The sequence below is a fragment of the Lissotriton vulgaris genome, chromosome 12, assembly GCF_964263255.1.
Source record: "Lissotriton vulgaris chromosome 12, aLisVul1.2, whole genome shotgun sequence".
In the NCBI taxonomy this organism is placed as follows: Eukaryota; Metazoa; Chordata; class Amphibia; order Caudata; family Salamandridae; genus Lissotriton; species Lissotriton vulgaris.
Genome location: NC_141700.1, coordinates 72,385,617 through 72,408,766, shown reverse-complemented (window position 1 = coordinate 72,408,766; position 23,150 = coordinate 72,385,617). Strand labels below are relative to the sequence as shown.

The following is a 23,150-nucleotide window of genomic DNA, read 5'->3' as shown; positions in this document are numbered from 1 at the left end:
TTGAAGAACACAAGCCTTGTGTTTTAAATACATACTGTCCCGGGGGTGCCGGTTGGAAGGGTTGTCGACCACCTGAAGGGGAGCTGGTGGGTCAAATAGAAACACCGGTGCCTTCAATAAGGGTTTCAGTGAAGGCTTTATTGGAATGTATGTCTTTTTCATGTAACAAAAGAGGGGGACCTCAGCCTCTTTATAGGGGTTCCTTCAAGATGCTTTGGGGTCTTGGGGGTCTTCTTCCAGGAGGGGGCGTCTCTGCACAGAGGTCCTCTCGTCCTTGACCGTAAAAAGAAAAGGAGAAACACGAGTCACATCCAGTACTCGGGGAAGTGTGATAAGGGCCGGGAGTGAGGGTACACAACTAGTGTAAAGTGCTCAAATTTACAAAGGGACGTGCCTAGGAGTGCTCGTGCTCAAGGAGAGGACTTCGCTTACTGGGTTCACACCGGGGGCTGCCTCCGCCTCCCAACCCAACCCGCGACCCGGCCCCGTACCTCTCGAAGCCACGCTCCTCCCGTGGGCACGTGGCAGGGCGAAGCGTCCAACCGCTGGCCTCCTGGCTTGTCGTTCTCGTACTCTCCGCGTCCTGGAACTCGTCCTGCTTCCTCCTCGATGTTCTTCTCCGCTGGGGAATCGCCGTCCGCTTCCGTGCAGGAACTTCCGCCTTTTGTCGTCATCAGGGGCGGAGTCTCGTAATCCCGATCCGCTGCCTTAAAGGAGCCGAACGCGGCAACCTCGTCTGGCCAGTCTTTCTCGTTGTCCTCGGTGTCCTCGTACCAAGTGCAGGTTTGTGGCTGTGGGGAAAAGGTGCAGGGTGAAAGGGGGGTGGCGGACCACCAGTCCTCGGGTGGAATGGACTCCCGCTTGTTGGACCCGTGACACATACCTAACAACCTTAAATAATCACAAAGAGGAGGATTCAATCTGAGTCTCTACTCCCAAGATTGTGCATGTTGTGAACGTACAACAGCCTCTCTGCATTTTAACACGGCGCACACCTGCTAACATCATATGCACAACAGCCCCTCTGCATCTCAGCGCCATAGATCACTTGATGAAGTCATTCATTGCCCGTCAAAATTGGAAGCCGCCTTGAAAGCAATGCATCCCTCTGGCATTGCCATGGCAAGTAGAAATCGAAGGGACTACAGAGGTAACATTTCTTGCCAGGTAAGCAGCATTCCCAAGGGCTGGATATACTCATTTACTCATGAGTCACGGTGTTGAACAATTTATTAGGAGGATATAAAATATTTAACCACAGATAACCGACAACGTTGCATATATATTTAACAAATGGTCCTATAAAATGGATAATGAAACAACTGGAGAATGTAGAGTTCACTTTCTACGTTCATTCGTTCACATTCCTTACAGGGGCTGGTACTAAAAGATTTTCAGAGCTGTTTTGCATTTTCAGCCAATGTTTGCTTATTCTGTGCCAGCATCACCATATGTGGAATTTGATTTTTTTTCAGGTCGTTTGCTGACTTCATGGTGAGCCAGCTGCCTTAGGTTATCACCAGTGGGGTCTAAGCAATTTGGTCACTGTCATTCCCCACTAAACGCAACGGTAGTGCTGCAAGTATGGCAAGAGGCCTGTGATATAAGCATGGTGCAGAACCTCTACTATAAGCAGTGCAAGAAGCCTCTTAAAAACCAGCCACCTTACAGGCAAGAAAGAAGGTTGCTAGCACATCCTTTAGAAGAGGCTTCTACTATAGTTTAACAGGGAATGAAGGGTTGCATGTGTACGAGATTACAATTGGTTTTCAGTGTTTGTACTGTTGCGAATACTGACAAGATGTTTGTCTTCCCACAGGTACGTTCCCAAAACATCTGCGCTCCATTTTAGACACCCAGAATGACTTGCTGCAGAGGGCTATCATCGAAAGTGAGGTTCTATTACACTTTCTAGCAGAGAACCATTTGTTCTTCCAGAAACGATTACAAATAAAGTAGCATTTCTAAAGTGTTGCAAAAAGAATGTCTGCCAGGGCTCACATACAGAGGAAGCTCCACTCTTTTGCCTGACTGGAGGGGATATCAGTCGACAACATTGTTACTTTAGAATTCAATTTCATCCCATGTTAATTGCTCTGTTGCTAGGCTGTATGGTTTGGAAAAGCAGTGTTTAATTTATAAAAACAAATTGCAGGAGAGTGCAAATGTTTCTTAGGAACCCAAACTTGCTGATGATGAATGCTGAGGTCTCCGAATACCTCATACCCCTCTTTTTAGTTCTCGCCTACACAGCGCATAAGTTGTTCTGCAAGACAAACTGTTTACAATTCAGTGGGTTTATCACCCGCTCACAGCATACCATTGGTTTTTGTTACCACTCTCATTTGCAATCTTTTGATTGCTTAGCTTCTGTGGGCTTCCTTTCCTTTGTTGTGTTAGCTACTCCCTAGAGCCTGGACCAGTTGTTACATGTGTACTTCCTCATCTTTGTTATTCCTCGTCTTGCAATGTGCTTACCTACTTTTAACACAGGTATACATGCGTATTTTTTTTTATTTATGGTGCCTTCACCCAATCTGCTGTCTCTATTGACGCTTTAGTTACTTACACCCACAACTGTACTACTCTGTGCTACTCCACTCAACTCTAAGTCACTCCACACTACTCTTTGCCACTCTAATCAACTCTAAGCAACTCCACACAATGCCACTGAGCATCTCTGTATGACTCTCTACTCTACTCCAACCGCTTTACTCCACGCCATTCTACTTGGCGCCACCTCACTCCACACAATGCCACTTGATGGCATTCTACTCTATGCCACTCCACTCTATGCCACTGAATACTACTCTATGCCACTGTAATCTATGCCACTTCATGCCATTCTCCTCTATGCCACTCTACTCTGCGCAACACCACTGTACGACACTCCACTCAGTGGCCTTCTACTCCACACCACTCTACTCTATGCCACGCCATGCGATACTACTCCACGCCACTCTACTCTACGCAATACCACTCTACACCACTCCACTCAGTGCCACTCAACGGTACTCTATGCCACCCTACTCTAAGCCACTCTTTTCCACACCATTGTACTCTACGCCACTGTACTCTGTGCAACACCACTCTACTCCACACAATGTCACTCAACGGCACCCTACATCACTCGACTCTATGCCACTCCACTCTACGCCACTCCACTCTTCTCTACGCTATGTCATTCTATTGTGAGAGACTCTACGCCACTCCACTTTGTGCCATTCCATTCCATACTACGCCACTCTACTCTACACCACTTTACTTCCCACAATGCCACTCTATGGCACTCCATTGTACACCACTCTACGACACTCCATGCCACTCTACTCCACTCCATGCCATTTTATGCCACTCAATGGCACTCCACTCTGTGGCACTCCACTTCATGCCACTCCACTGTATGCCACTCCAGTCCTGGCCACTCCACACAATGACACTCTATGCCACTCCATGCTTCTGCACTCCACTCTACAAAACGCAATTCTAAACCACTTCACTCTACGCCACTCTTTCCACACAATGCTACTCCACATCACTACACTCTATGCTACTCCACTTTACTGTATGCCACTCTACTCTACCAGACCGCCACTCTATGCCACTGTATTTTACACCACCGCTCTTCGCTCTATAACAATCTACTCTATGCAACTCCAATCTACGCCACACTATGCCACTCTACAGCACACCACTCTACTCTGCGTCACTCTACTTTACTTTACTCCCCTATCACCAAAGGAAGAAATGTACATTCACAGAAAACATTTACACAAATCTTTAGTATCCTGCATATATTGTAAGGTGTGTTACCAGCCCTGCTCAGCCAGTGCCTGTGCTCTGACTCATTAGAATGTTGGAGTCTGATGATGCCTCGGAATGTTGAGACTGAGAGAGGCAGAGGGACAGTTGGTCATGGGCTGAGCAGCTGACAGGCAGCTCCTGGTGGGGCTCTGGTTTACAACATATCTACTTGATGTTCTGAACCTTACTTCTTGTTACCTACATTGAATAAAACATCCTGAATTACAACCTCCTGTGTGGACCTTCTGCACTACAAAATGGCCAAAGGCAGTTAGGCCTCATAGAAACACGACAATAGATGCAACGAGAAGCAGTTGATGGAGGTTAGTCAGAGGAAAACATGTCATAGAGAGCCCCCAAAAAAGTACTAGGAAGGAAAATCATCCTATGGAGATTCAGTCCAAACATCTGGGTAAGTCACTCCAGAAAGGAAAGTGAAGGTGACACAGGAATCTGACCCTTCTGACCTCTGAATCTTCAGCTGAAGTCTCTAATATTCAGCATTCTTAAACCCTGTATACATACTTTTCTTAAGTTCCCCTTTGTGCATCTAGTCAAGAGCAACCCAAATATCATCCTTACACCATACTCTGCTTATCTAGGCAAGGAAAATTAGAAATATAATACAAGGCAGCTAATTCTGACCCAAACTCTTTAAAGCGAATTGAAAGCTGCAGTTGAAGGTTGCCACTCTCATCTGAACTCCGTCTGCCGGCTCGATTACTGTGGTCACTTAGGGCGCGGAGGAGATGCAGATCAGGTCCCTTGGTCAGGGAACTGAAGCATCCTGCAGAGATGATTTAGAGATGCGGAAACCTGTTACTGAATCGATATGGACCGATCCGCTTGCCCAATCTGACATGTAATTAAGCCCAGGATGTTGACCACGAACCAGTGAGGTCTCAAACAGAAGGCTCAGAGTTTGCGTTTGCACTGTATGGTAAGCCATCAAGCGGATGGATGGGTGTCATGGAGCGGGTGATGGTGTTCATGGCATACCCGGTGCTGTGTGTGATTCTCCTTTGTCCCTATCTTGGCGCAGTGCCGCAGGCATTAACAACGGTGGTATGGGATTGGCCAAAGTAAGCAGGACTCCATCACAAACCTTTTTGAAGTACATCATACCCGAACTGGGACCGTGAGATTATTGAAGTAGATGCCACATTACTCTATATAGGGCTATGTTTTCACACTGAGGGAGTCATTACATAATGGCTGCGAAAACGGAGGTAACAACAAGTGCGAGATTTCACGTTTTTCCAAACTTTTCCCCAAGACTCATTGGTTTTTTGAGTGAACATCCACAAGGGTGAGGGGATCTACTTGGAAGAACCCAGAAAACAGGTATGTTTGTTGACTGTGCTGACGGGGAGTCATAAAGGCCCCATTTACAAGCCAGCTGGAGCGGTATCCCCGGAGGGCTACTGCTCAGCTGATCACAGTTGCTTCAATATTCCAACACCTAGGATTACCTGGTGAGGCAACAACAAGTTGCCAGGTGGAAACAAACCAGGTGAAATTGAGTGGGTGTCCAGGTACAGAGCTGTAACGCATCACCCACACCAGGCCGGGTGCATGTAACGATTGGCCCAGATGCCCCCAACACCCCCATTCAATGACACACATTTTCCCCACTCACTCTCGATTATTTTCTGCTCAGAACAGGTGATTCAGAAAAGGGGGTGGTGATGAACAGAGTGTCTGAATTAAGCAGACCACTCTTACCCAGTCCAAAGATCAAGGCTTGATCCATCACCGTTTTTTAGCTCACTGCACCATCCCAGCTCAGAACCTGGCTACATGCAAATTAGTCTGTTCCTGTCCCAGTGCATGATGGGAACAGGGCAAACCAAACTACCAAGCCAATTCTTATACTGGGAAGGAAACAAGCTTCCGGGGACCGGTTTCTGGCATTTCAGCCGTCGTCGGCCCGGCTTGCTTGAATCCTGATGGTGCAATGAGCAAGGGACTCACATCTGAGTATACCCTTCATTCAGAAACTCTGTCTATGCCCACCCCGTTTTCTGAATCGTTTTGTCCACCCTAAGCGTGGAAGGGTATACTCAGACATGAGTCCCTTGCTCACTGCACCACCAGGATTCAAGCAAGCCGGGCCGAAGACGGCTGTAATGCCAGAAACCGGTCCCCGAAAGCTTGTTTCCTTTCCGGTAAAAGAATTGGCTTGGTAGTTTGGTCTGCCCTGTTCCCATGATGCACTGGGCCAGGGACAGACTAATTTGCATGTAGCCAGGTTCTGAGCTGGGATGGTGCAGTGAGCTAAAAAACGGTGATGGATCAAGCCCTGATCTCTTGACTGGGTAAGAGTATTCTACTTCATTCAGAAACACTGTCCATCACCACCCCCTTTTCTGAATCGTTTTGTCCACCGTAAGCGTGGAAGGGTATACTCAGACATGAATCCCTTGCTCACTGCACCATCAGGATTCAAGCAAGCCCGGCCGAAGACGGCTGTAATGCCAGAAACCGGTCCCCGGAAGCTTGTTTCCTTTCCGGTAAAAGATTTGGCTTGGTAGTTTGGTCTGCCCTGTTCCCATGATGCACTGGGCCAGGGACAGACTAATTTGCATGTAGCCAGGTTCTGAGCTGGGATGGTGCAGTGAGCTAAAAAAGGGTGAGGGATCAAGCCCTGATCTCTTGACTGGGTAAGAGTATTCTGCTTCATTCAGAAACTCTGTCCATCACCACCCCCTGTTCTGAATCGTTTTGTCCACCCTAAGCGTGGAAGGGTATACTCAGACATGAGTCCCTTGCTCACTGCACCATCAGGATTTAAGCAAGCCGGGCCGAAGACAGCTGTAATGCCAGAAACCGGTCCCCGGAAGCTTATTTCCTTTCCGGTAAAAGAATTGGCTTGGTAGTTTGGTCTGCCCTGTTCCCATGATGCACTGGGCCAGGGACAGACTAATTTGCATGTAGCCAGGTTCTGAGCTGGGAGGGTGCAGTGAGCTAAAAAACGGTGATGGATCAAGCCCTGATCTCTTGACTGGGTAAGAGTATTCTACTTCATTCAGAAACACTGTCCATCACCACCCCCTTTTCTGAATCGTTTTGTCCACTGTAAGCGTGGAAGGGTATACTCAGACATGAGTCCCTGCTCACTGCACCATCAGGATTCAAGCAAGCCGGGCCGAAGACGGCTGTAATGCCAGAAACCGGTCCCCGGAAGCTTGTTTCCTTTCCGGTAAAAGAATTGGCTTGGTAGTTTGGTCTGCCCTGTTCCCATGATGCACTGGGCCAGGGACAGACTAATTGGCATGTAGCCAGGTTCTGAGCTGGGATGGTGCAGTGAGCTAAAAAACGGTGATGGATCAAGCCCTGATCTCTTGACTGGGTAAGAGTATTCTGCTTCATTCAGAAACTCTGTCCATCACCACCCCCTTTTCTGAATCGTTTTGTCCACCCTAAGCGTGGAAGGTTATACTCAGACATGAGTCCCTTGCTCACTGCACCATCAGGATTCAAGCAAGCCGGGCCGAAGACGGCTGTAATGCCAGAAACCGGTCCACGGAAGCTTGTTTCCTTTCCGGTAAAAGAATTGGCTTGGTAGTTTGGTCTGCCCTGTTCCCGTGATGCACTGGGCCAGGGACATACTAATTTGCATGTAGCCAGGTTCTGAGCTGGGGTGGTGCAGTGAGCTAAAAAACGGTGATGGATCAAGCCCTGATCTCTTGACTGGGTAAGAGTATTCTGCTTCATTCAGAAACACTGTCCATCACCACCCCCTTTTCTGAATCGTTTTGTCCACCCTAAGCGTGGAAGGGTATACTCAGACATGAGTCCCTTGCTCACTGCACCATCAGGATCCAAGCAAGCCGGGCCGAAGACGGCTGTAATGCCAGAAACCGGTCCCCGGAAGCTTGTTTCCTTTCCGGTAAAAGAATTGGCATGGTAGTTTGGTCTGCCCTGTTCCCATGATGCACTGGGTCAGGGACAGACTAATTTGCATGTAGCCAGGTTCTGAGCTGGGATGGTGCAGTGAGCTAAAAAACGGTGATGGATCAAGCCCTGATCTCTTGACTGGGTAAGAGTATTCTGCTTCATTCAGAAACTCTGTCCATCACCACCCCCTTTTCTGAATCGTTTTGTCGACCCTAAGCGTGGAAGGGTATACTCAGACATGAGTCCCTTGCTCACTTCACCATCAGGATTCAAGCAAGCCGGGCCGAAGACAGCTGTAATGCCAGAAACCGGTCCCCGGAAGCTTGTTTCCTTTCCGGTAAAATAATTGGCTTGGTAGTTTGGTCTACCCTGTTCCCATGATGCACTGGGCCAGGGACAGACTAATTTGCATGTAGCCAGGTTCTGAGCTGGGATGGTGCAGCGAGCTAAAAAACGGTGATGGATCAAGCCCTGATCTCTTGACTGGGTAACAGCATTCTGCTTCATTCAGAAACTTCCATCACCACCCCCTTTTCTGAATCGTTTTGTCCACCCTAAGCGTGGAAGGGTATACTCTGACATGAGTCCCTTGCTCACTGCACCATCAGGATTCAAGCAAGCCCGGCCGAAGACGGCTGTAATGCCAGCAACCGGTCCCCGGAAGCTTGTTTCCTTTCCGGTAAAAGAATTGGCTTGGTAGTTTGGTCTGCCCTGTTCCCATGATGCACTGGGCCAGGGACAGACTAATTTGCATGTAGCCAGGTTCTGAGCTGGGATGGTGCAGTGAGCTAAAAAAGGGTGATGGATCAAGCCCTGATCTCTTGACTGGGTAAAAGTATTCTGCTTCATTCAGAAACTCTGTCCATCACCACCCCCTGTTCTGAATCGTTTTGTCCACCCTAAGCGTGGAAGGGTATACTCAGACATGAGTCCCTTGCTCACTGCACCATCAGGATTCAAGCAAGCCGGGCCGAAGACTGCTGTAATGCCAGAAACCGGTCCCCGGAAGCTTATTTCCTTTCCGGTAAAAGAATTGGCTTGGTAGTTTGGTCTGCCCTGTTCCCATGATGCACTGGGCCAGGGACAGACTAATTTGCATGTAGCCAGGTTCTGAGCTGGCATGGTGCAGTGAGTTAAAAAACGGTGATGGATCAAGCCCTGATCTCTTGACTGGGTAAGAGTATTCTACTTCATTCAGAAACACTGTCCATCACCACCCCCTTTTCTGAATCGTTTTGTCCACCGTAAGCGTGGAAGGGTATACTCAGACATGAGTCCCTTGCTCACTGCACCATCAGGATTCAAGCAAGCCGGCCCGAAGACGGCTGTAATGCCAGAAACCGGTCCCCGGAAGCTTGTTTCCTTTCCGGTAAAAGAATTGGCTTGGTAGTTTGGTCTGCCCTGTTCCCATGATGCACTGGGCCAGGGACAGACTAATTTGCATGTAGCCAGGTTCTGAGCTGGGATGGTGCAGTGAGCTAAAAAACGGTGATGGATCAAGCCCTGATCTGTTGACTGGGTAAGAGTATTCTGCTTCATTCAGAAACTCTGTCCATCACCACCCCCTTTTCTGAATCGTTTTGTCCACCCTAAGCGTGGAAGGGTATACTCAGACATGAGTCCCTTGCTCACTGCACCATCAGGATTCAAGCAAGCCGGGCCGAAGACGGCTGTAATGCCAGAAACCGGTCCCCGGAAGCTTGTTTCCTTTCCGGTAAAAGAATTGGCTTGGTAGTTTGGTCTGCCCTGTTCCCATGATGCACTGGGCCAGGGACAGACTAATTTGGAGTTAGCCAGGTTCTGAGCTGGGATGGTGCAGAGAACTAAAAAACGGTGATGGATCAAGCCCTGATCTCTTGACTGGGTAAGAGTATTCTACTTAATTCAGAAACACTGTCCATCACCACCCCCTTTTCTGAATCGTTTTGTCCACCGTAAGCGTGGAAGGGTATACTCAGACATGAGTCCCTTGCTCACTGCACAATCAGGATTCAAGCAAGCCGGGCCGAAGACGGCTGTAATGCCAGAAACCGGTCCTCGGAAGCTTGTTTCCTTTCCGGTAAAATAATTGGCTTGGTAGTTTGGTCTGCCCTGTTCCCATGATGCACTGGGCCAGGGACAGACTAATTTGCATGTAGCCAGGTTCTGAGCTGGGATGGTGCAGTGAGCTAAAAAACGGTGATGGATCAAGCCCTGATCTCTTGACTGGGTAAGAGTATTCTGCTTCATTCAGAAACACTGTCCATCACCACCCCCTTTTCTGAATCGTTTTGTCCACCCTAAGCGTGGAAGGGTATACTCAGACATGAGTCCCTTGCTCACTTCACCATCAGGATTCAAGCAAGCCGGGCCGAAGACAGCTGTAATGCCAGAAACCGGTCCCCGGAAGCTTGTTTCCTTTCCGGTAAAAGAATTGGCTTGGTAGTTTGGTCTGCCCTGTTCCCATGATGCACTGGGCCAGGGACAGACTAATTTGCATGTAGCCAGGTTCTGAGCTGGGATGGTGCAGTGAGCTAAAAAAGGGTGATGGATCAAGCCCTGATCTCTTGACTGGGTAAGAGTATTCTGCTTCATTCAGAAACTCTGTCCATCACCCCCCCCTGTTCTGAATCGTTTTGTCCACCCTAAGATTGGAAGGGTATACTCAGACATGAGTCCCTTGCTCACTGCACCATCAGGATTCAAGCAAGCCGGGCCGAAGACTGCTGTAATGCCAGAAACCGGTCCCCGGAAGCTTGTTTCCTTTCCGGTAAAAGAATTGGCTTGGTAGTTTGGTCTGCCCTGTTCCCGTGATGCACTGGGCCAGGGACATACTAATTTGCATGTAGCCAGGTTCTGAGCTGGGGTGGTGCAGTGAGCTAAAAAACGGTGATGGATCAAGCCCTGATCTCTTGACTGGGTAAGAGTATTCTGCTTCATTCAGAAACACTGTCCATCACCACCCCCTTTTCTGAATCGTTTTGTCCACCCTAAGCGTGGAAGGGTATACTCAGACATGAGTCCCTTGCTCACTTCACCATCAGGATTCAAGCAAGCCGGGCCGAAGACAGCTGTAATGCCAGAAACCGGTCCCCCGAAGCTTGTTTCCTTTCCGGTAAAAGAATTGGCTTGGTAGTTTGGTCTGCCCTGTTCCCATGATGCACTGGGCCAGGGACAGACTAATTTGCATGTAGCCAGGTTCTGAGCTGGGATGGTGCAGTGAGCTAAAAAAGGGTGATGGATCAAGCCCTGATCTCTTGACTGGGTAAGAGTATTCTGATTCATTCAGAAACTCTGTCCATCACCACCCCCTGTTCTGAATCGTTTTGTCCACCCTAAGCGTGGAAGGGTATACTCAGACATGAGTCCCTTGCTCACTGCACCATCAGGATTCAAGCAAGCCGGGCCGAAGACGGCTGTAATGCCAGAAACCGGTCCCCGGAAGCTTATTTCCTTTCCGGTAAAAGAATTGGCTTGGTAGTTTGGTCTGCCCTGTTCCCATGATGCACTGGGCCAGGGACAGACTAATTTGCATGTAGCCATGTTCTGAGCTGGGATGGTGCAGTGAGCTAAAAATCGGTGATGGATCAAGCCCTGATCTCTTGACTGGGTAAGAGTATTCTGCTTCATTCAGAAACACTGTCCATCACCACCCCCTTTTCTGAATCGTTTTGTCCACCCTAAGCGTGGAAGGGTATACTCAGACATGAGTCCCTTGCTCACTTCACCATCAGGATTCAAGCAAGCCGGGCCGAAGACAGCTGTAATGCCAGAAACCGGTCCCCGGAAGCTTGTTTCCTTTCCGGTAAAAGAATTGGCTTGGTAGTTTGGTCTGCCCTGTTCCCATGATGCACTGGGCCAGGGACAGACTAATTTGCATGTAGCCAGGTTCTGAGCTGGGATGGTGCAGTGAGCTAAAAAAGGGTGATGGATCAAGCCCTGATCTCTTGACTGGGTAAGAGTATTCTGCTTCATTCAGAAACTCTGTCCATCACCACCCCCTGTTCTGAATCGTTTTGTCCACCCTAAGATTGGAAGGGTATACTCAGACATGAGTCCCTTGCTCACTGCACCATCAGGATTCAAGCAAGCCGGGCCGAAGACTGCTGTAATGCCAGAAACCGGTCCCCGGAAGCTTGTTTCCTTTCCGGTAAAAGAATTGGCTTGGTAGTTTGGTCTGCCCTGTTCCCGTGATGCACTGGGCCAGGGACATACTAATTTGCATGTAGCCAGGTTCTGAGCTGGGGTGGTGCAGTGAGCTAAAAAACGGTGATGGATCAAGCCCTGATCTCTTGACTGGGTAAGAGTATTCTGCTTCATTCAGAAACACTGTCCATCACCACCCCCTTTTCTGAATCGTTTTGTCCACCCTAAGCGTGGAAGGGTATACTCAGACATGAGTCCCTTGCTCACTTCACCATCAGGATTCAAGCAAGCCGGGCCGAAGACAGCTGTAATGCCAGAAACCGGTCCCCGGAAGCTTGTTTCCTTTCCGGTAAAAGAATTGGCTTGGTAGTTTGGTCTGCCCTGTTCCCATGATGCACTGGGCCAGGGACAGACTAATTTGCATGTAGCCAGGTTCTGAGCTGGGATGGTGCAGTGAGCTAAAAAAGGGTGATGGATCAAGCCCTGATCTCTTGACTGGGTAAGAGTATTCTGATTCATTCAGAAACTCTGTCCATCACCACCCCCTGTTCTGAATCGTTTTGTCCACCCTAAGCGTGGAAGGGTATACTCAGACATGAGTCCCTTGCTCACTGCACCATCAGGATTCAAGCAAGCCGGGCCGAAGACGGCTGTAATGCCAGAAACCGGTCCCCGGAAGCTTATTTCCTTTCCGGTAAAAGAATTGGCTTGGTAGTTTGGTCTGCCCTGTTCCCATGATGCACTGGGCCAGGGACAGACTAATTTGCATGTAGCCATGTTCTGAGCTGGGATGGTGCAGTGAGCTAAAAATCGGTGATGGATCAAGCCCTGATCTCTTGACTGGGTAAGAGTATTCTACTTCATTCAGAAACACTGTCCATCACCATCCCCTTTTCTGAATCGTTTTGTCCACCGTAAGCGTGGAAGGGTATACTCAGACATGAGTCCCTTGCTCACTGCACCATCAGGATTCAAGCAAGCCGGGCCGAAGACGGCTGTAATGCCAGAAACCGGTCCCCGGAAGCTTGTTTCCTTTCCGGTAAAAGAATTGGCTTGGTAGTTTGGTCTGCCCTGTTCCCATGATGCACTGGGCCAGGGACAGACTAATTTGCATGTAGCCAGGTTCTGAGCTGGGATGGTGCAGTGAGCTAAAAAACGGTGATGGATCAAGCCCTGATCTATTGACAGGGTAAGAGTATTCTGCTTCATTCAGAAACTCGGTCCATCACCACCCCCTTTTCTGAATTGCTCAGAACAGGTGGTAAATAACAGCTAAAGACAAAAACTCTTAATTGGCCTGGGCAGGGGTCCAATTGCCGCCTGCAATTGTTTTTTTGATCCAGTAATTTCAGCACTTCTGCAATTTGTAGTCAGAACCCTGAGAGTGTGCTTCCACAGCATCATCATTGTTGGAGGAAAAGAGAAACCAGGGGAGAGGAAAGGATGGGAAACGATAGAGGGAATCGAGTGACTGTGCCCTAAACACCATTATCTCCCTTGACGGAGCATTAGTGCTTAGTGGTCAGCTGGCCTCAGCCATCTCACATATTTAGATCTGTCAGTAGTTGGGATCTCGCGTTAGCACTGTATCAGCGCATGAAGTGACTTAATGTTGTCAAGTGTGCAAATTCCTGAACATCGCAAACACCGATCTCCTGTTTTTCTTCTTTCTTTTCTCTAGCCAGAATTGATTGTGAAAAACAGTGCGGTAAGTATGCATTTGTCTCTAGTATACTTTTTTTAATGGATTTAAGTTTGGAAAATGTAACAAACAAACAAGCACCAGTTGAAGACAGTGAATGCAAATTACTTGACACATCCTATGTATTGCAAACAGATATAACTGGCAATTACTGAGGCAGCATGCCAGTCTACTACCGGCCATTGGCAAATAACCCTTGGTCCTCTTTTAATAGCAAGAGTCCAGGTTGAAAAATCTGGCCAGGTCCCCTGCAAATAGGAAAATGTGCTTCAGACTCTGCCAAGCTGTGCGCAGACATGAATAAAAAACCACAAACTGCACCTCTCTCTCACATTTCTTCATCCATCACTCTGCTAACCTTGCGTCCCAAAAAATGAGAATGGTACCTCGGTGGTGGTCTTCACACACAACATGGTAACACTTCCCATATACGATCAAAACAAAGATAACATCCTTCCAACCACACATCCAACATAATGTAGCATGCTATCCATGTAGGCAAGCGCCTCAGCATCCCACATAGGGGTAGTAAGCACTCAATAAACATTTCAATCCAATACTATCACAAGAATGAATTAGGAAACAACAGGAACAAAAAGATACAATCAGAAAGCTAAGGTGGTTAACTCTCAGGGAAAAAGGAGCTTGAGTGAACGCAAAGGGTTGGTCTAAAGAGCAGATACACTTGATAACGCAACGTTCCTGTGCATGAAACATATTGAGGTTTTAATTTCTACACTGGTGTGCAAGGAGGCAATCAGATGCTACTGAAAAACTAATGATGAGGGGAATTATTCACATTTCAATTTGATCAGTATTCTGTGATATACTGAAAAAGACTTTTATTGACAGTCATTCATGTTAGAACAATATTTCAGTTAATGACAGCTGACAAATGTTCTTGTATGCAAAATATGTCAATTGAAAATATAGCTGAAACTCTTACGTTTTCCTGTCAAATGTGAAAAGGGCAGAGAGAATTAATTTTGTGTTTTTTTTGTATAGCACAAGCTTGGCCCAAGAGCATTAGAACTCTTTACATGAGCACCAGATGACATTATGCAAGGTCAGATCGTTTTTTGAGGCAAAAAGAGATGAAGTTACTTGCCTAGAACCACAGGATGTTGGCCATTCAATCATTTAGATAATTTGAATAAATGTTTCTAAAATTCTTCGCTTGGAGGTGGCAGTACATTCATTATGGCCATCAGTAAAGTTTCTGATGATGGAAAATTCTGGTGAAACGCCCAGAATGTGGACAACTCCTATGGTGCATTCCTGCTCTCTCACTGCACTGGTGCACTATGTGCTGCCTAGTGCACCGTACGCCCCTTGCAGCATGGTGCAAGGGTGCCTGCGTTGCTGGCAGTATTGTTTTTGTGCAGAAAGGGACACCTTCCTGCACAAAAACAATTAGAGGATTGTTTCCTTTTTAGGTCTCGGACTAGGGTACACTGCGCAGCAGTGTCGTGCAGCCGAGACTTTATGTTTACAAGTATGGGGGCATGAATCCGCCCCTCTTCTCCATTGGCTGGCTTCCTAAACGGAGGCCAGCCATTGGAGGAGAGGAGCATCACTCCGTTCAAGCCCTGTCTTTTTCAGATTCGGGGGCGTGTTTTTTGCAATTTTTAACTCCGTGACGTTATCCGTCACTCAACAGCAAAAACCACGCCCGAATGCGAAAATGGCGGTGCTTTTCTGATGCCATTTCTGCCCAACCGCCGCCGGAAGAAGACGAGAAGCTGCAGAGTCCTCCGGTGAGTGCTCGCTTTTCTTGCCTCTCTTTCCTGATTGTGCCCGTGTTATTGCCTCTGTACCCTCTGTTGTGCGTCTGCCCCTCCGTTGTGCTTGCTTTCCGGCCCCCCCTCGCTGTGCTTGCTCCCCTGCCCCCTCGTTGCTTGTGCTTGCTCTCCTGCCCCTGCCCCCTCGTTGCTTGTTTTGCCTCTGTGCCCTGCTTGTGATCCGGTCTTTGTGCCTCTGTGCCCTGCTTGTGATCCGGTTTTCGTGCCTCTGTGCCCTGCCCTGCTTGTGATCTGGTTTTTGTGCCTCTGTGCCCTGCTTGTGATGCAGTTTTTGTGCCTACGTGCCCCCCTGCCCCCTCGTTGCGTGTGCTTGCTCTCCTGCCCCTGCCCCCTCGTTGCTTGTTGTGCCTCTGTGCCCTGCTTGTGATCCGGTTTTTGTGCCTCTGTGCCCTGCTTTTGGTCCGGTTTTTGTGCCTCTGTGGCCTGTTTGTGATCCGGTTTTTGTGCCTCTGTGCCTTGTTCTTGCCTCTGTGCCCTGTTCGTGCCTCTGTTCCCTGCTTGTGCCTCTGTTCCCTGCTTGTGCCTCTGTTTCCTGTTCATGCCTCTGTGCCCTGCTTGTGACCCGGTTTTTGTGCCTCTGTGCCCCCCTGCCCCCTCGTTGCTTGTGCTTGCTGCCCCCTCGTTGCTTACGCTTGCTCTCCTGCCCCTGCCCCCTCGTTGCTTGTTGTGCCTCTGTGCCCTGCTTGTGATCCGGTTATTGTGCCTCTGTGCCCTATTGCCTCTGTCCCCTCTGTTGTGCGGCTGTACCCTCGTTGTGCTTGCTTTCCGGCCCCCCCTCGCTGTGCTTGCTCCCCTGCCCCCTCGTTGCTTGTGCTTGCTCTCCCGCCCCTGCCCCCTCATTGCTTGTTGTGTCTCTGTGCCCTGCTTGTGATCCGGTTTTTGTGCCTCTGTGCCCTGCTTGTGATCCGGTTTTTGTGCCTCTGTGCCCCCCCTGCCCCCTCGTTGCTTGTGCTTGCTGCCCCCTCGTTGCTTGTGCTTGCTGTCCTGCTTCTGCCCCCTCATTGCTTGTTGTGCCTCTGTGCCCTGCTTGTGATCCGGTTTTTGTGCCTCTGTGCCCTGCTTGTGATCCAGTTTTTGTGCCTCTGTGCCCTGTTCGTGCCTCTGTGCCCTGCTTGTGCCTCTGTTCCCTGCTTGTGCCTCTGTTTCCTGTTCGTGCCTGTGTGCCCTGCTTGTGAACCGTTTTTTGTGCCTCTGGCCCCCCCTGCCCCCTCGTTGCTTGCGCTTGCTGCACCCTCCAAGCTTGTGCTTGCTCTCCTGGCCCTGCCCCCTCGTTGCTTGTTGTGCCTCTGTGCCCTGCTTGTGATGCGGTTTTTGTGCCTCTGTGCCCTCCAGCCCCTTGTTGCTTGCTCTCCTGCCATTGCCCCCTCGTTGCTTGTTGTGCATCTGTGCCCTGCTTGTGATCCGGTTTTTGTGCCTCTGTGCCCTGTTCGTGATCCGGTTTTTGTGCCTCTGTGCCCTGTTCGTGCCTCTGTGCCCTGCTTGTGATCTGGTTTTTGTGCCTCTGTGCACCCCTGCCCCTTCGTTGCTTGTGCTTGCTGCCCCCTCGTTGCTTGTGCTTGCTCTCCTGCCCCTGCCCCCTCGTTGCTTGTTGTGCCTTTGTGCCTTGCTTGTGATCCGTTTTTTGTGCCTCTGTGCCCCCTGCCCCTTGTTGCTTATGCTTGCTGCCCCCTCGTTGCTTGTGCTTGCTCTCCTGCCCCTGCCCCCTTGTTGCTTGTTGTGCCTCTGTGACCTGCTTGTGATCCGGGTTTTTTGCCTCTGTGCCCTGCTTGTGATCCGGTTTTTGTGCCTCTGTGCCCTGCTTTTGGTCCGGTTTTTGTGCCTCTGTGGCCTGTTTGTGATCCGGTTTTTGTGCCTCTGTGCCTTGTTCTTGCCTCTGTGCCCTGTTCGCGCCTCTGTTCCCTGCCTCTGTGCCTCTGTTCCCTGTTCGTGCCTCTGTGCCCTGCTTGTGATCCGTTTTTTTTTTGCCTCTGTGCCCTGCTTGTGATCCGGTTTTTGTGCCTCTGTGCCCCCTGCTCCCTCGTTGCTTGTGCTTGCTGCCCCCTCGTTGCTTGTGCTTGCTCTCCTGCCCCTGCCCCCTCGTTGCTTGTTGTGCCTCTGTGCCCTGCTTGTGATCCGGTTTTTGTGCCTCTGTGCCATGCTTGTGATCCGGTTTTTGTGCCTCTGTGCCCTATTGCCTCTGTCCTCTCTGTTGTGCGGCTGTACCCTCGTTGTGCTTGCTTTCCAGCCCCCCCTCGCTGTGCTTGCTCCCCTGCCCCCTCGTTGCTTGTGCTTGCTCTCCTGCCCCTGCCCCCTCATTGCTTGTTGTGTCTCTGTGCCCTGCTTGTGATCCGGTTTTTGTGCCTCTGTGCCCTGCTTGTGATCCGGTTTTTGTGCCTCTGTGCCCCCCATGCCCCCTCGTTGCTTGTGCTTGCTGCCCCCTCGTTGCTTGTGCTTGCTGTCCTGCCCCCTCATTGCTTGGTGTGCCTCTGTGCCCTGCTTGTGATCCGGTTTTTGTGCCTCTGTGCCCTGCTTGTGATCCGGTTTTTGTGCCTCTGTGCCCTGTTCGTGCCTCTGTGCCCTGCTTGTGCCTCTGTTCCCTGCTTGTGCCTCTGTTTCCTGTTCATGCCTCTGTGCCCTGCTTGTGAACCGTTTTTTGTGCCTCTGGTCCCCCCTGCCCCCTCGTTGCTTGCGCTTGCTGCACCCTCCAAGCTTGTGCTTGCTCTCCTGGCCCTGCCCCCTCGTTGCTTGTTGTGCCTCTGTGCCCTGCTTGTGATGCGGTTTTTGTGCCTCTGTGCCCTCCAGCCCCTCATTGCTTGTGCTTGTTCTCCTGCCATTGCCCCCTCGTTGCTTGTTGTGCCTCTGTGCCCTGCTTGTGATCCGGTTTTTGTGCCTCTGTGCCCTGTTCGTGATCCGGTTTTTGTGCCTCTGTGCCCTGTTCGTGCCTCTGTGCCCTGCTTGTGATCCGGTTTTTGTGCCTCTGTGCCCTGCTTGTGATCCGGTTTTTGTGCCTCTGTGCACCCCTGCCCCCTCGTTGCTTGTGCTTGCTACCCCCTCGTTGCTTGTGCTTGCTCTCCTGCCCCTGCCCCCTCGTTGCTTGTTGTGCCTTTGTGCCCTGCTTGTGATCCGTTTTTTGTGCCTCTGTGCCCCCTGCCCCTCGTTGCTTGTGCTTGCTCTCCTGCCCCTGCCCCCTCGTTGCTTGTTGTGCCTCTGTGACCTGCTTGTGATCCGGGTTTTGTGCCTCTGTGCCCTGCTTGTGATCCGGTTTTTGTGCCTCTGTGCCCTGCTTGTGATCCGGTTTTTGTGCTTCTGATCTGGTTTTTGTTTCTCTGTGCCCTGCTTGCGATCCGGTTTTCGTGCCTCTGTGCCCTGCCCTGCTTGTGATCCGGTTTTTGTGTCTCTGTGCCCCCCTGCCCCCACGTTGCTTGTGCTTGCTGCCCCCTCGTTGCTTGTGCTTGCTCTCCTGCCCCTGCGTTGCTTGTTGTGCCTCTGTGCCCTGCTTATGATCCGGTTTTCGTGCCTCTGTGCCCTGCGCTGCTTGTGATCCGGTTTTTGTGCCTCTGTGCCCTGCTTGTGAGCCGGTTTTTGTGCCTCTGTGCCCCCCTGCCCCCTCGTTGCTTGTGCTTGCTCTCCTGCCCCCTCGTTGCTTGTTGTGCCTCTAAGCCCTGCTTGTGATCCGGTTTTTGTACCTCTGTACCCTGCTTGTGATCTGGTTTTTGTGCCTCTGTGCACTGCTTGTGATCCGGTTTTTGTGCCTCTGTGCCTTGCTTGTGATCCGGTTTTTGTGCCTCTGTGCCCCCTGCTCCCTCATTGCTTGTGCTTGCTGCCCCCTCGTTGCTTGTGCTTGCTCCCCTGCCCCTGCCCCCTCGTTGCTTGTTGTGCCTCTGTGCCCTGCTTGTGATCCGGTTTTTGTGCCTCTGGGCCCTGCTTGTGATCCGGTTTTTGTGCCTCTGTGCCCTGTTCGTGATCCGTTTTTTGTGCCTCTGTGCCCTGCTCGTGCCTCTGTGCCCTGCTTATGCCTCTGTTCCCTGCTTGTGCCTCTGTTCCCTGCTTGTGCCTCTGTTCCCTGCTTGTGCCGCTGTTCTCTGCTTGTCCCGCTGTTCCCTGCTTGTGCCTCTGTTCCCTGCTTGTGATCCGATTTTTCATGCCTCTGTTCCATAGGGCGTTACTGGGCAGAGAGATGTGTATGTGGCTCTGTCTGTGTAAATGTAAATGTGAATGTACAGGAATTTATATAGCGCAAATCACCGAGCGGTTTGTAAGCGCTTGCTTAGGGAACCCGTCCTGGTATTCCCCTGTGAGATAACCCCGGCAGGGTATCCGCAAGGTGAAAGCCAGGCATCCTGCCGCGAGGGGCCGTTGTGGAGATTAAGCAAGCTATTGCCCAGAGTCGCAGTGTGAACCTGTGAATCGAGTAGGCACCGGAGCGAGAATTGTCGAGTCCATGAATATTTTAGGACTCAAGACCCCGCCAAGCCGGAAATTGAACCCTGGTCCCAGGCTGACCTCTGCTTCCAGGTCTGCCTCCTCTAACCAGTGAGCCACACTTCTCCACAGTGTGTGTGTGTGTGTGTGGCTCTGTCTGTGTGTGTGGCTCTGTGTGTGTGTGTGTGACTGTCTGTGTGTGTGTATGTGGCTCTGTCTGTGTGTGTGTGTTGCTCTGTGTGTGTGTGTGTCTCTCTGTCTGTGTGTGTGTGTGGCTCTGTCTGTGTGTGTGTGGGGCCCTGTCTGTGTGTGTGTGGGGCTCTGTCTGTGTGTGTGTGTGGCTCTGTCTGTGTGTGGGTGCGAGTGGCTCTGTGTGTGTCTGTGGGTGCGTGTGGCTCTGTGTGTGGCTCTGTGTGTGTGTGGGTGCATATGCAATTGGTCTCGCATTTGCGAGAGATTAAGCTATTGGCATTGTAAATAACAATGCCACTTATTTATATGTTTTAAAAACAAAAATAATGTCATGAGCAATGCCAATAGCTCTAACTTTAACAAGGACGAGACCATTGCATTGTAAATGCTTGTTCTCAGTTTGCTGCAAAATGCAACACACTTAGAAAGAGGAAATGAGGAGAAATAAGAATATTTCTCCTTTTTGCGCCTCTATCTGGAAGGCATACAACTATAAAGTATTCCCAGGTTTATTTGTCTTATTAAATCATGGAATGCCTCAAAAAGCATGGGTGAATGTGTGGGAACACCCACACTTCAACCCATATAATGTCTTCTCGTCACAAAGTAAAGCAAGACTGCGACTGTGCTGCCTTGCCAGGCCATGCAAGGTGTGTGGCTCAGTATATCGGACTTTAGGATTGTGTTGCCCTTTTGTCACCTTGTGTGATGCAAGGACAATGCAATACAGTCCTTTGACAAATCTGGCCCTCAGTCTCTCCTAATCATGACAGTACAGGAACTACTAATTAGAGAAAGGCCGTTCGAGCAATGCGCAGCAACATCATTGAACCTTACATATTATCTGCTTGTGTTTTAGGGATCTACGAGTACGTGACAGTGTCCTGCAGGACCTGCAATCTTACTGTGACCGCATGCTTTGGATACCACTGCAGGTATGAAGGGTTGATGGGCTAATTGTATTGTTTGCAAGCGTACCTATTCTAAGGACAAAGGAATACAAATTAAAAACTATTTAGACATATGCAATTATTATTTATTGTTTTACTCTGAAACATGTTCTTAGTATATTAACCTTGGGAACTTTTCTGAGGGTCCTGGACCAGTGGTTACTGAAAACAATTCTCTGTGGATAATGTTGTTGACCAATGAGGTTTTAAGTCCAGCAATACTATTATATTCGATTGAGTATTGAGCTTTCTCCCTTTACTCACTTGACTCTCCTCAGCTTGTGAAATTATACAGTCAAGGTTTCCTGTAGATGTTTGTTGTTGTTAGAAGCACAGATAAACAGTCACTAAGCAAATAAATAAACTTAATTTCCAGTCAGCGAGCTATATCTTAAACAAGCATTGGAAATGCAATAGGTCTCGCATTAGAAAAGTGGGAGCTATTGGTATTGTAATTTTTTTTTTTTTTGTGTGTAGTTTTTCCAAATAGCTACATTGATAGATTAGTCATTTACAATGCCAATAGTTTTAATTTTTTTGAATGTGACACCTATAGCATTTGGAATGCCACATGATTTGTATTGACGTGACTTTGATGGCAGCTTATGTTGTTATGCCACATTTCTAGAGAGCAGGAGAGTGCAGCAGGGGATAGAAGCACAGCCCTGCAAGCTGAGCGTCCTCCCATCGCACACCCATCTGTGGCTTGAGTGGTGTGAGGGTGAGGGGTGTGAGAGTGAGGAATGTGAGTGTGAGGGGTGGGAGCATGAGTGTTGTGAGTGTGAGGGAGTGTGAGTGTGAGGGGGTGTGAGTGTGTGTGATGGTGAAGTTGAGTGAGTGTTTGTGAGGCTGAGTGTATGTGACAGTGTGTGTTGGTGAGGGTGTGTGAGGGTGAGTGAGTGTTTTTGATGTTTAGTGAGGGTGTGTGACGGTGTGAGGCTGAGGGTGTGTGAGGGTGAGTTAGGGAGTGTGATTGTGTGTGAGTGGGTGAGTCTGAGAGTTAGGTGTTGTGATGTTGATTGAATGTGAATGAGGCTGAGGGGATGATGGTAAGGGTGTGTGAGTGTGAGGCGTGTTTATTGTGACAAGTTGCAAGGATGAGCGTGGGTGAGTGTGTGGGAGGGTGTTTGATGGTGAGTGTGCGAGGTGTAGTGAGTGTGAGAGTGTTGTAACGGGTGTCAGGGGAGGGTGTGTGTGTGAATGTCATGTGTTTGAGGGTGAGGGGGTGTGTGTGTGAGTGTGAGGGTGAGTGAGGGTGAGTGAGGGTGTGAGAGGTGTTGTTACGCAGAGGGTGTGTGACGGTGTGTGAGGGTGTGTGAGGGTGAGTGTGAGTCATTGTGAGTGTGAGTGAGGGGGTGTGAGGCTTCGGGTGTGTGACGGTGCGTGAGTGTGTGTGAGGGTGAGTGAGGGTGTGAGAGGTGTTGTTACGCAGAGGGTGTGTGACGGTGTGTGAGGGTGAGGGTGTGTGAGGGTGAGTGTGAGTCATTGTGAGTGAGTGTGAGTGAGGGGGTGTGAGGGTGTTGTGAGGGTGAGGGGAGTGAGCGTGTGTGAGTGTGATGGGGTGTGAGGGTGAGGGGGTGTGAGTGTGTGTGAGGGTGAGTGAGGTTGTTTGCGTCTGAGAGTGTGTGAGGTGTAGTGAGTGTGAGAGTGTTGTGATGGGTTTTAGGGGAGCGTGTGTGTGTGAGGGTAAGGTGTTTGAGGAAGAGGGTGTGTGTGTGTGAGGGTGAGTGAGGGGGTGTGAGGTTTCGGGTGTGTGACGGTGTGTGAGGGTGATTGAGGGTGAGAGAGGTGTTGTTAGGCAGAGGGTGTGTGACGGTGTGTGAGCGTGAGGGTGTGTGAGGCTGAGTGTGAGTGATTGTGAGTGAGTGAGTGTGAGTGAGGGGGTGTGAGGGTTTTTGAGGGTGAGTGTGTGAGGTGTAGTGAGTGTGAGAGTGTTGTGAGGGGTGTGATGTTGTGATGGGAGTGAGGGTGTGTGAGGGTGATGGGGTGTGAGGGTGAGGGGGTGTGTGTGTGTGAGGGTGAGCGAGGGAGTGTGAGTGTGTGTGAGTTGTTGAGGGTGAGAGTTAGGGTGTGTGAGGGTGATGGTGTGAGGGTGATTGAGGGTGTGTGAGGGTGAGGGGATGAGGGTAAGGCTGTGTGAGGCTGAGGGGTGTTGATGGTGAGAGAGTGTGAGGGGTGTGAGTGGGTGCGGCTGTCCGGTGTAGTGAGTGTGAGCTTGTTGTGAGGGGTGTTATTTTTTGAGGGGAGTGAGGGTGTGTGTGTGAGTGTGAGGGG

At 50.0% G+C, this 23,150-nt stretch overlaps 1 protein-coding gene across 1 annotated transcript in view; it reads left to right on the top strand.

The window, feature by feature from the left end:
• The window catches only part of IZUMO4 (IZUMO family member 4), a 147,125-nt gene that overhangs the window by 81,790 nt on the left and 42,185 nt on the right, over nt 1-23,150 (top strand). Inside the window, exons 3-5 of the mRNA XM_086945490.1 lie at nt 1,820-1,891; nt 13,511-13,537; nt 20,786-20,861. Coding sequence (XP_086801616.1) covers nt 1,820-1,891; nt 13,511-13,537; nt 20,786-20,861 — 175 coding nt within the window. The remainder of the gene's footprint in view (nt 1-1,819; nt 1,892-13,510; nt 13,538-20,785; nt 20,862-23,150) is intronic.